We start from the raw sequence: 12992 nt of genomic DNA, 5'->3' as shown, positions 1-12992 counted from the left end.
TCTGACATGTTCTTTGGAATATTACACAGAGGAGACAAAATAATAATAATAATAATAATAATAATAATCACAGTGATTGAAAACACAAGGTTATAGTTACTCTGAGGGTCCTATGAAATCCATTCCTTACCAGTATGGATTCAACGGTCATAACCTGGACAGTCCAAATAGCTGGGCCTTGCAAAAAGTTTAATAATAAAAGGTTTCCTTTTTGTTCTGTTTGAGTATTAAAAAAATTAATTGCTGAAAAACATATGAAAAGTATAACAGTAAGAATTCAATCCAGAGACAATATAGAAACAGTTATTTATTAAATAGTCCAAATAATAATAAAAAACGTCTTCCACTGTTGGAACAACTGCTTTGAGCAGTAAATCTTCATATACCGTCCAAAAAACAAGTCAATTCATGACAATAATTTAAGCACGAACAGAATGCAACTTTATGAGGTGATGATCCTTGAAATTTTCTAAAATATTAGTTACATTCAGAAAATTGAACAAGTTAAAATAATTTATAATTAATAATGGAAGTGTTGAATTTTTTTTGTATAACAGAAAACAACATAAGAGGATTTTCAGTCCTTGTGCCAATCGGCTTGGGCTTAATATGAATAGTATAAGTAACCACTGACCATTACAATAACCATTACAATAACCTAAAACCCTGTTTGACATTAAACAAATATTTCCTACTGGCTTTAGCACAGGGGGTAACATCTAAACTCCAGACTAAATAAAATAGTATGAAAATATTAAATCAGCCATATTCAATAAAAAAAAACCTTTCATTGGACAGTGCAAAATCTGAATCCAATTTAACAAAAATAGAATTTCTCGTCAAAATAAAAAAGGCACTACCTTTAAAAATCAGGCATATACACCACAGTCTACTCTACACTGTAGAGTGTTCATTTATACCATGTATTTTAGAGTACAGACTGTAGTACAGGGTTCTGTGTGTCCACACTTCTTCTTCTGAGGTTCATCTTGCTGCCAGTCCAGCACAGTCTCTCCATCTTCCTGTACCACCTCTGCAGTAGCCACAGTTTGATAAGCACTTTCGTTGGATTCTTGGGGATTTGGAGTGTAGGTAGGAATGATGTTAAACAGGATGAAGCCGACGGTGATCACCACAAATGACACAATGTACAAGACTGAGAACTGCGGGGCGGGGGGGAGAGAGAGAAGGAATTCACATAAATTCACATAAACTTGGAGTGCTCTACATAACAGATTTATGAAATAAATGAGAGCATCTTGAGTGCACATTTACAATATACATATGATTGCTGGAATTCCCAAGGTTCATAATAGACAGATATACTACAGACAGGTTACATGTTTCATATATTTGTATTTATTAAAATATAAATTTTTGTTGTACTTTTACTAAATTCAATTAGTTCAATTCATTTTTATTTATAGCCAGTGGCGACTGTGTCAAGGAAAAACTCCCCAAGATGGCATTGGGGAGAAACCTTGAGAGGAACCAGACTTGAAAAGGAAACCCGCCATTATCTGGGTGGCACCGAAAGTCCATTTATTACACTTCCATCATTGTTGAAGTGTGCAGTGATGTGTGCTTAAATGCAAACCTTGGTCCTGAGCCATTGTAGTAGACTGTTGATATTGATAATAGTCCAAATCCATCCTCAAAGTTCTTGAAAACTAAAAAGAACTTTCTTTCGGCTTCTCCCGTTAGGGGTCGCCACAGCGGATCCTCCGTATGTTTGATTTGGCATATGTTTTTACGCTGGATGCCCTTCCTAACGCAACCCTCCCCATTTATCCGGGCTTGGGACCGGCACGGACAGTGGCTGGGGTTGGTTCTCTGACCGGGGACCGAACCCGGGCCGCAGTGGTGAGAGCGCCGCATCCTAACCACTAGACCACCAGGGACTTAAATTTCTTGAAAACTAATTAACTAAATTAAATCCTTGCTTATGATTTCTTCAACCGTACATAGTGTATCAGAAGACTGATCACTTACCTTGTAGTGAAAGAGTACGATGCCGCAAAACAGGCTGAATAGATCAGCCGTTAGCAGCGAGAGGTTCACCGCTGTAGCACTGGTCATCTTTACCACCACAGGCATGAAGCTGTACAGGCCGTACATGCACAGCATATAGGCGAGGAAGAGCAGGCCTACAGAGGAACATTCAGTTGGTTATTACTGTTTTTTTTCATTTAAATTACTATTTATACAAGATCACTGTATAGTCCTGGATTGGACAGAATGTAATGATCTTCCGGGCATAGGGCGCGCACATTTCCGGTTTTGTGGCGCGGCCACCTTGCCCTTTTTCTCGTGCCTTTAGCTCAGTGCCAGAATATCTCACCGGCTTCCAAAGTCCCTGAGAATATTCTTGCCACACTGCCTGCTCTGGTTCCTGACCTCTGCTCTGCCCTCCTAGTACCCGGTTTGGACTTTGGTTTTGATTTGCCGTTTTTGCTCTGCCTATATTGTTCTGTTCTATATTGAACTGTTTTATTGGACTTTGTTTTTGCCTTTCCCCATTAAAGACCGTTTTCACCTATGCAGTCTCCACTCATTAACCCTCCAGATTCCTGACAGAATAATCTGGCCTCGCATTGTGTCCCACCGCTTCACTGACAATCTGGCCTTGCATCCTGACCCGCACGTTCACCGACAGAATAATCTGGCTAAAGATGGACCGAGCAGATGTATTAAAGGATTTTACAATATGTCATGTGTAGTATATAAGGAACAAATCACTTGTCAAACTTTAAAGCAGCAATGCGAATGTACTCACATATTGTCCAGTTCCAGCTTATTTTACTGACTGCTCCAACCTCAAGTACAGCCCTAAAGCACAAATGGACACAAAGGGTTAAATCAATTCTGAATTACTGACTCCTCAAATGTAAATCACAAGATATTATTACAAGATATTACAAGACATTACATTTTGATAGTATTAATTGTCAAAAATAATTATTGTATGAACACATTTACTTCATACTACGATATTAACAACATTAGCAAAACAAAGGAGCTGGAATGAAACTATTAAAAATACTTATCAAAGCTTATCAATAAGGTATTTAGGAAGAACAATATTCATAAAAAAAAAAATTGGATTGTGAACTAAAGGTCGACAGATTCATCGGTTTTGCCGATTGATCAGCACCGATAGTTGTTGATAGGAACTATCAGCTTTACGGCAAAATCCACAATACTTTCCTCAATATTTATTAATATAATTAATATATTAATTTTTATTTATTTTGCACATTTTCAAGATTCAGATGTGTTTTATTATTTTTGTAAATAAAAGTTCAATACTATTTTACATGGAATGTTATTTTTTGTTTTTTACTAGTATCTATTTTAAAATCTATTGGTTGATTAATTGTTTACTGGCAAGTATGATTTAAGCTAGCCATCTGTAACATCCAATATCGGTCAGCCTCTAGTTATGACATTTGATGCAGGTCATGATCAGCCCAGAGAGAAGATTCCCTGTAATCCTCTTACATTTGTACACCACTGATCAGGGTCCCGAAAAGTCCCATCATGCCCAAGAACTCCACCCTGCTCCGGTTCTTCACTGTGTACTCCTGACACATGTTAGACACGGCATACAGAGCAGCACTGATCAACACTAAGCCGTCACCCAGTAACACATGAGAGTCTGGAAGATACGAGATGGAAATAAAGACAACAAATTTTAGATTCACTCTGCTTTCGACACACACTTCTCACATTTGAATATAAGGAAAGAAAATAAAGATGCTAAAACCTGATGCTTAGAGCTCTGTATAGGTAAAGTTCTAGCATTTCCTGCTGATCTCCTGCAGCATGATAACCCATCATGGGTACTTGCAGGTCTAATGTTAATCCTGCTGTTTATTCTAAACCCTAGAAAAGCATTACACATTTTTTTAAAAACAGATCCAATTTTTATAATAGATTTTTCATGGTTTATAGTAGTTTATATAGAACAAAGGGAAAAGTGTGAACTAGTTGATAGAGAGTACCCACGTGAGCCCTGGTCTCTTCCTGCAAGCAGGTCAGCTCCCACCATCGCGCCGACACCGAGCAGACACATGGCCACAGCGGCGAAATGCAGCGGCCTGTAACGGGTCTTCAGGAAGAACCAGGAGAGCACCATCAACACCGGGATCACAAAGCAGTCCAGCAGCTACAACACAGAACAGTTGATGAGCACTTGACTTTATAAAATGTTTAAATAATTGTAATCATTCATTTTTTTATCTTTAATATATTGATTTATTTGGTTTCTCAATATTACATCATTAATAGAAAATGTTCATTCACTTTGCAGTTACTACAACAAAAAGAAAATTTGTAAAGATAATAGTATTTTATTCATGTATATAAAATGTAGGTTTGAAATTGTAAAAACGGTACAAAGAAATGTGTAAAGACAGGGTGAAGCACGTTGTGGCCTTTTAAATGTTTAAATGCCATATGTACACAAAATGAGACAAAAGGATACACAAATGGTTCTAGACCAGAGATGTCCAAACTAGGACAAGTGGACCAAAAAAAACTGGTGACCTTTGTTAATGGCATGATGCCAAAATAAAAGATCTTCATTTCTAAATTACTGTAAAAGAATTTTGTTTTATTTATAAGCAGCAAAAACTATGGCAGTACCCACCTCTGTGAGCAGACTTTCAAACTGATGACCTTGAACAAGCGTAAACTGCGGATTCTCTCACTCTCAATATTCTGAGTGTATCAGTAAGTCAGCTGCTGCCCCATTTTGAACAAAACTTTAGAAAAAGCAGCTTCATGACCTTAATGGTGCCCGATATAACAACCATATAGCTGTAGTGTTTATAGCTTGAATGGCTGTATTGAGCATTTAACTCTATTGTACTGTAAATGAGACTGCTTTTATGTTTTCAATGAACTAAATGTTTCACTGATCGATGAAACTTTAAGAATTAAACTGCATTAGTTAAACAGATTACAGGGAAATGTTTTCTAATTGCATTACTTAAAACATTTTATCGTCATAATTAGGGCAACTTTATGCCAACTTTAAATTTAATACAATACAGCTTGGTATAATGCAACACTGAGGGCTAAAAGTAAATCAATCAAGTTAGATTTTTAGCCCTCTGTAGGAAAACGTTTGGACAGCACCATAACAAAGTTGGACACTTTTACAGGTTCATAATCTCACCAAAGAAAAAAAATTATAATTCTGTAAGCTATACCTGAATGCTTGTAAGTGTAGTAAACTGGTAAGCCAGCACAACTGTGTAGTTTGCCTCGACGTCTGTTAGCGCCATCAGCAAATACTTCCACCACTTCGATTTCAAAATCTGAAAAATGCTCTCATCGCCTGTGCGAAAGAGAATGGATTTAAATCAGGAAAAGGAGCATTTGAAGGTCACATAGACATAAAATAATGACCATAATGTGTTCACTACAGCATTTTCCAGACAACAAAAGTGCATTTAAATCACTATTTTTTTTATTAAAAATATGTAAGTGGTCTATTTTGTACAGAAACATATATACACATACATATACACACAGTATAGAAAAACTCTCTCAAAGGTGAGTTCACCCCTCTTTTCACAACCATTTTATTGTGTTCTCAAGGGACAATAATATAAAAACTTTATATAAATTAAAATAGTCAACGTGCGACTTGTACAGCAGTATAGATTTACTGTCCTCTAATTAATAACTCAACATACAGCTATTATTGTCTAAATACCTGCCAAAAAAAAGGCAGTTAGTGAGTCCATAATGACAAGCTGCTGGATGTTAGACACATGGCACTTCTCTACCTTCTGCTTGATGATGCCCCACAGGTGCTCAATAGGGTTCAGAGGACAGACAGAGTCACTTCTCAGTAAAAGGCACATTGACATTTTGTCAAAATGGCATCATGTCTGAAGGAAACCAGGCACCATTCATCACCTGGCCGATACCATCCCTACAGTAAAGCATGGTGGCGACAGCATCATACTGTGGTGATGTTTTCCAGGTTTGCTTTGTCTTTTACATAAAACAATTAAATATAAATAAATTCCTCTCAACAGAGTTGTAGGCTGATTTATTTTAATTTGTAATCTAGCGGAGTGGTCCCAAACTCTCGGGCCGCAGACCGGCACTGGTCCGTGGGTCAATTGGTACTGGGCCGCACAGAAAGAATGCATAACTTACATTATTTTCGTTTTATTTATTATCTGATTCTGAACAATGTTTTATTTTGGAAACTTACCGGATTCTTTCCGCCACATCTGTCTATCACTCACTTTTGATGCATGTTATTATATTTAGAAAATACCAGTCCGTGAAAATATTGTCCGACATTAATCTGGTCCATGGCGCAATAAAAGTTGGGGACCACTGATCTAGCGTACCAGTTTAGACTTATTCATTGATAAAGACTCAAAGCACTTTTGTACATTGCTCTGGACAAGAGCATCTGCTAATTTCCTTAAATGCAACGTAAATGGAATGATTGTTAGAATACTCAATTACTAAAATAATTCATAGCAGCAGCCCTACTGTGCACCGGCGCGCTCTATCAAACCTGATGGAGCTTGAGAGGTTCTGCAAAGAAGAATGAGAGAAAATGCCCCAAAATAGGTGCCAAGCATGTAGCGTCATTCTCAAAGACCTGAGGCTGTAATTGGCACCAAAGAAGCTTTAACAAAGTATTGAGCAAAGGCTGTGGATACTTACGTACATGTGATTTTCTTTTCGTTTATTATTTTCTTACTACATTTGCAAATATTTTAAACAAACTTTTCACATTGTCATTATGAGGTATTTGTAAAATTTTAAGGAAAAGGGTGTATTTAATACATTTTGGAATAAGGCTGTAACATTACAAAATATGGAAAAAGTAAAGCGCTGTGAATATTTTCCAGATGCACTGTATTGTGTCTATTACAGTCACCTTCAGCTTCCTCAGCAAGGCAGTTGTTCAGCCCAGTTTCTGAAGGGAGAGCATCATGTTCTGCTTTAGAATGCTGCACATCATCTGAGCCAAACAAATTTATTTTAGTCTCATCAGACTACAGAACATGGTTCCAGTAATTCATGCTCTGTTTGCAGGCTTTCTTGTAAGCCAGCTTCAGAAGAAGCTTCCTTCTGGGACAACGGCCATACAAAACCAACTTGTTGCACTGTATGGCGTATCGTCTAAAGACTAACAAGCGGACATTCTGCTTTTGCAACCTCGAAAGCAATGCTGCAGCACTCATACCTCTGTCTTTTTGAAGCCAGTTTCTGTACCTGACGCACAGCATGATGACTCGACTTCTTTAACGGACCCTTGCGAGGCCTGTTCCGAGTGGAACCCGTCTTAGAAAACCTCTGTATGACCCTGGCCTCTGTACTATAACTCAGTTTCAGGTTGTTACTGATCTTTTCATAGCCTCGGTATCTTTGTAAAAACCAACAATTCTACTTCACAAAAGTTCTTTGCCATGAGGTCCCATGTTGAACATCCAGTGGTCAGTATGAGAGAATTGTACTCAAAGCACCAACTTTTAACTGCTCTAATACAAGATACACAAAATAGTATGGTCCTGTCCAGCAGACAAAAACATGAACATGATTAATAGGACATGTGGCTTTGCATGGTTAAATGACATACAGCTGTTTTCACTTAGGGTGCACTCACTTTGGTTGCCAGCTATTTAGACAATAATGGCTGTATGTTGACAGTAAATCTGTACTGCTATACAAGCTGCACATTCACTACACTAAAATATATCAAAGTTAAATTTTTATTGTTCCTTTGAGAATATATACTAAAATGGTTGCTACAATGTGAGGGGTGTACTCACTTTTGTGAGATGGTCAATATGTATGTACATCACACAACACTTACCATGCATTACACTAAAAGTTCATAATCCATAATAGACATGAATAATTCCACATAATCACAGTCAACTGTCATGATGGTAAAAATAACCACTTAAAGTCAAGCTGCACCTCATCATCTTCTTACTGGTTATTTTATTTTAGCAGCAAGCCCTCATATGTTTTAGCCCATATGTATAGCAGAACATATAGTGGTTGTTCATAGAGACTGGATCAGTTTCTTACCTTTCCTGAATGACAGAGTGGTTGTGTAGGTCAAAAACAGCAGTGTGTAGTTTAGGAAACTCTGCAGCATCGGTGTCTCCACACGAGCTTCTGCCAGATACTGACTGGTCACTGCTGTCCCACAGATCAGCATGGACAAGACCTGACCCAATACGATCGTCTTCAGGAGGTGGCTGATGCGTGAATACAGGAGGATCAGTAAAAAAATATAAAAACAACAACGAAAAAAAAAAAAAAAACACCACATATGTACAACAGGAATGTCTGAGATGCATAACTATAAACCACTGGTTGAAACCATCAGATGATTGTAGCATTTTCCAGAAGACACACATTATTTAGCATTGCTTAATCATACACCTGAAAAAAAGGGTTTTCAGTAATAATTTTCTCTTTCGATTTTATGCAAATCTTCATTGAACAGCATTTACTATGATGTGAACCTTACCAAGTGAAAACATCCTTCAACCTGAAGTTTCTCGATCCACAAACCAACTCTCTCCATCGCCCAGGAGCTCTCAGGCCCACACAATCAGGGGGTATGTATCCCTCCTCACGCTCCATAAGGCCAACTGAAAAGGACTAAACATTACAGCAGAGGATTTACTGAGTCTGAATGCAAGAATCAGAAGGCATGCAAGAATAACACTGAGCTAGGAAGCAGTAATCTCTTTTTAGATCATCATGTGGGCTGGCAGAAAGTGCAATTTCAACTTTAAGAGTCAGACTTATCAAGCTAGTAACTGCACCTAAAATGTTTCTCACAAAGCTCTTGAAATCCATAATACAGTTAAATAAGGAAAACTGAAAAAATACAAAGAGCATGACCAAGAGCATGTGGTCGTTTAGTTGTTGTGAGCACTTGTTCAATAAATTCTATACAAACTTTAGGACTGAATAAATCTGCCCTAGATTGCTAAAATAATATAAAGAACAATAATTCATAAACTGTTTTTGCATTAACAGCATTATCTTCTTCATTAATGAAAGCTAAAGGAGCTCGTCTGTTGGATCGGATCACACGGGTCAGCCTTCGCACACCATATGCATCAATGATCCTTGGCCGTCCATGACCCTGGATTCACCACGGTCCCTTCCCTGGACCACTTTTGAGAGATACTGACCACTGCAGAGCAGAAACATCCCACAAGATCTGCAGTTTTGGAGATAATCTGAACATCACAAACTCACTCAAATCCTTACGCTTGTCCATTTTTCTTACTTCTAATACATCACTATTGAGGAGAAAATGTTCACTTGCTGCCTAATATATTACACCCACTAACAGGTGCCACGATGAAGAGATAATCAGTCAGTGTTATTCACTTCACCAGTGTAATGTTATGCCTGATCGTGTTTATATATATATATATATATATATATATATATATAAAACACACACAGACCAAAAGTTTGGACACACCTGCTCATTCAAGGAGTTTTCTTTATTTTCATGACTATGAAAATTGTAGAGTCACACTGAAGGCCTCAAAACTATGAATTAACACATGTGGAATTATATACATAAACAAGAAACAACAACTGAAAATATGTCATATTCTAGGTTCTTCAAAGTAGCCACCTTTTGCTTTGATTACTGCTTTGCACACTCTTGGCTTTCTCTTGATGCCTACTTTGAAGAACCTACAATATGACATATTTTCAGGTCACTTTTTTGTTATGTATATAATTCCACATGTGTTAATTCATAGTTTTGATGCCTTCAGTGTGACTCTACAATTTTCATAGTCATGAAAATAAAGAAAACTCTGTGTGTCCAAACTTTTGGTCTGTACTGTATATATAATATATACAAACTTTTGGTCTGTACTGTATATATATATATATATATATATATATATATATATATATATATAGAGAGAGAGAGAGAGAGAGAGAGAGAGAGAGAGAGAGAGAGAGAGAGATAGATAGATAGATAGATAGATAGATAGATAGATAGATAGATAGATAGATCAACATTCAAAATGTTTACATTTAAGCCAGTTCATATTAATGTCCTACAATCTCATGTATTCGCTTCACAAAGATGGACGAGTAAACCGAGTAGAATGTAGTTTTTAATATAGTTATTTGTCATGAAACATGATTTAAAATAATAAAATGTGACAGTCGGATCTACAGCAGTCAATAAATCAACATCATTCAGGCTAAGCGCATTGTGGATACAGCTAACATGTTAACAAGCTACACACTCAGTACGATTCAGAACGAAATAAAGTGAGTATTATATTCCAGCTAAACGTAAAACATGATTATTTTATGTGTATCAAATCACTTAATTTGAACTATTATTATATTTAACCAGGTTTAAGAGAAGGACATTATTTACCTGCGATCAATCAGGACATCTCGCCGGTTTCACCGAGTCCCATGCGGTAGTGAATCAGAAGCAGCCTCGCTTTCCGCATTAACTTGGCTTTATCTCAAATATCCTCCTCATCCCCTATGCAAGTCCCATTCCAAATGTCTGCTCTACAAGCACGTTCCACCCTACCTAGTGCACTTATACGTTATGTAATTTGGTATGCAACCTAATCCCTAAGGGTTAGTCATTTGTTTTGCTAAGCCCCGCCTTATAATACTGCATGAATATTAATAAGTTATGTGGCTCCTAAATGTGATTGGCTGATGTAAAATAGCGTAAGAGAGGCAACTTCTAAATATCGTTGTACAGATTCATTTATTTATTTATTCGTTTGTTTATTTGTTTATTCCTTTTTTTTTCAGCATTTTTTTTATTATAAAAATTTTAAATATCAAGCAAAATTGTCAAAAATATAGCATTATATTGATTTGCTGTGGCCATTCTTAACTTTTTGTTTAACATAACCAAAAACAATTACATGTTCAATAGAAAATTTGAATTAAATGATTAATTTTAAATCATTAGAGAATTATAGTATAAATAGTTCCTTTGACCCCTACTGTGATCCATTGTGTTTCTGGTGGTCTGTAATGGTAGTGTAATGAGTGCTCCTTCTTCTTCTTCTTCTTCTTCTTCTTCTTCTTCTTCTTCTTCTTCTTCTTCTTCTTCTTCTACTATTATGTCCTCTACATCTGCCCCTACCTGCATGTCTTCCCTCACCACATCCATAAACCTTATAATTTTCTTCATTAGAATAATCTACCCATCTCTGGCGTAGTGTTTAATAATAAACCATATAAAAAGCTGTAATGGAAATGTTAGGAAATTTTATGTAAACTGTTTTCATTATATTGCAAAAAAATCCATCACTGTAATGCTAAAAAAAAGAGAAATCCCTCAACTCCTTATTGTTGACTCTACAGTAAAAGATTATTAAAAACTTAGAAATGAGTGTGTCTGCTGTGTACTTTTCATCAGCAGTTGACCATCCCTTCATTCCTGAACCAACCTGCTGGTCTCATAATAAAGGTAAAGGGAAAAACACTTGGGCGGTGTGATGCAAAGTGCAATATGCAGGTAATAGCTATAACAGCAAAACCCCAATGTGTTTACATCCTCTAAAACCACATTAATTTACCAGGTCCCTGATAAGAGTCATTGTCATAGCAGCTATACTTAAACAGCTTTCTCTTCTTCTCACGCTAGTAAAGTTTATAACAATTACACATTTCGTCAGAGAAATAACAAAGCACATATTTTCTACATATAGATTATTTTTTTCCTGAAGAGAAGTTTCATAAAATATATAGATTTACCTCTGACTGTTCCAAAGGCATGTTCAAATATTTCTGTCAATACAATTTCTGCTGTTTCAGAACTTCTGTAATCCTGGTTATAACATGTTACTACTAATACAAAAACTTAACATAAATACACTTTACACTTTATTATTTATGCAGTCATTATATACATACTGTAGTGTCCTTATTTAAAACTATTCATATTGAAACGTACTTACGTTTTCTGAGAAGCTCTTTCACAAAAACAATTCTTTCCCAAACTTGAAACACTGCATGAATGTGTATCACGGATTGTATGCATTTTTGAACAGCAGGAAAACAAACACCGGACATCCCCAAGAGGAAGAGATATGACTTCAAGGACAATAATGTCTTTATCTCCAGGTAAAACATTACAGTTCTGGGATATGTTGGAGCAGATGTGCCTAAATGAGAAGTAGCCTAGAAATGAATACACTAGTGACTTATGGTATTTATATTGATTAAGCATTATTTGTATTAATGAGTTTACAATCAATTTTGGAAACAAAAGGATTGTTCATGCTTTGTAATAGTGTTGTTATTAAATATTTGACTTGCTCTCATTTGTAGGAAATACTGCAGGATATCTTCAGCTAACTGTTTGAATTCATTGAGCAACAGGGTGTGTCTGGAGAAATATTTTACAATTTAATTAAACAGTGCCAATGCTTCTTTTGCCTTGTGCTGTGTTAAAAGTAGATTTTTGCAGATTGAATTAATGTATATGGGAATTTCATAAAAATGATATTAGAATGCTCACATCTATTCTTCTAAGCTATAAAAGCTAAATAAACGAAACCAACTAAATGCGACGAGAACAAGTAGCATGCAAGAATCAATCACACCAGAGATGCCCAAACTTTTTCCTTTGAAGAGCCATAACTCAAACTTGGCTGAGGGTCATGCATTATACCAAACATTATATTATAATGGAAATGTCCATGGTTCCTCTTATTAATGATTTAATATTTAAAAATAAAGAAATAAATAAAACAATACTCTCCTCAGCTTACAGTATGTGGATTTAATTTAAAAGTTCTGGTTCAGTGAAACCTAAAGTGCAAAAGAAACAAGCTAATTGTGAATAGAATTCAGTGTCTAATGCAGCTATTATAGGCATAAAGTCAAGTCAAGTCAAGTCAAGTTTACTTCTATTGCTCTTTTCACAACAGACACTGTCTCAATGCAGCTTTACAGAAATCAAC

At 36.3% G+C, this 12992-nt stretch overlaps 1 protein-coding gene across 3 annotated transcripts; it reads right to left on the bottom strand.

Moving 5' to 3' along the window:
* Window positions 1–294: 294 nt before the first annotated feature.
* slc35f2 (solute carrier family 35 member F2) lies at window positions 295–12050 on the bottom strand. Of its 3 annotated transcripts, none has more exons than XM_083564913.1 (9): window positions 11985–12050; window positions 8528–8661; window positions 8080–8252; window positions 5217–5344; window positions 4009–4168; window positions 3502–3658; window positions 2777–2829; window positions 1993–2147; window positions 295–1163 (listed from the first exon to the last, which is right to left on the bottom strand). In XM_083564913.1, the coding sequence occupies exons 2-9, from the start codon at window positions 8641–8643 to the stop codon at window positions 915–917; spliced, it is 1191 nt and encodes a 396-aa protein (XP_083421039.1). In that variant the 5' UTR covers window positions 8644–8661; window positions 11985–12050; the 3' UTR covers window positions 295–914. The 3 variants fall into 3 exon arrangements, with proteins under 3 accessions (XP_083421039.1, XP_083421040.1, XP_083421038.1); XM_083564914.1 differs by lacking the exon at window positions 11985–12050 and adding an exon at window positions 10430–10580 and having other exon boundaries at window positions 295–1670; window positions 1920–2147; XM_083564912.1 differs by lacking the exon at window positions 11985–12050 and adding an exon at window positions 10430–10580.
* Between the last annotated feature and the right edge of the window lie 942 nt (window positions 12051–12992).

Source organism: Silurus aristotelis, assembly GCF_946808225.1.
Source record: "Silurus aristotelis genome assembly, chromosome: 16".
NCBI lineage: Eukaryota > Metazoa > Chordata > Actinopteri > Siluriformes > Siluridae > Silurus > Silurus aristotelis.
The sequence above is the reverse complement of the archived record's forward strand: the minus strand, read 5'-3'. Positions and strand labels throughout refer to the sequence as shown.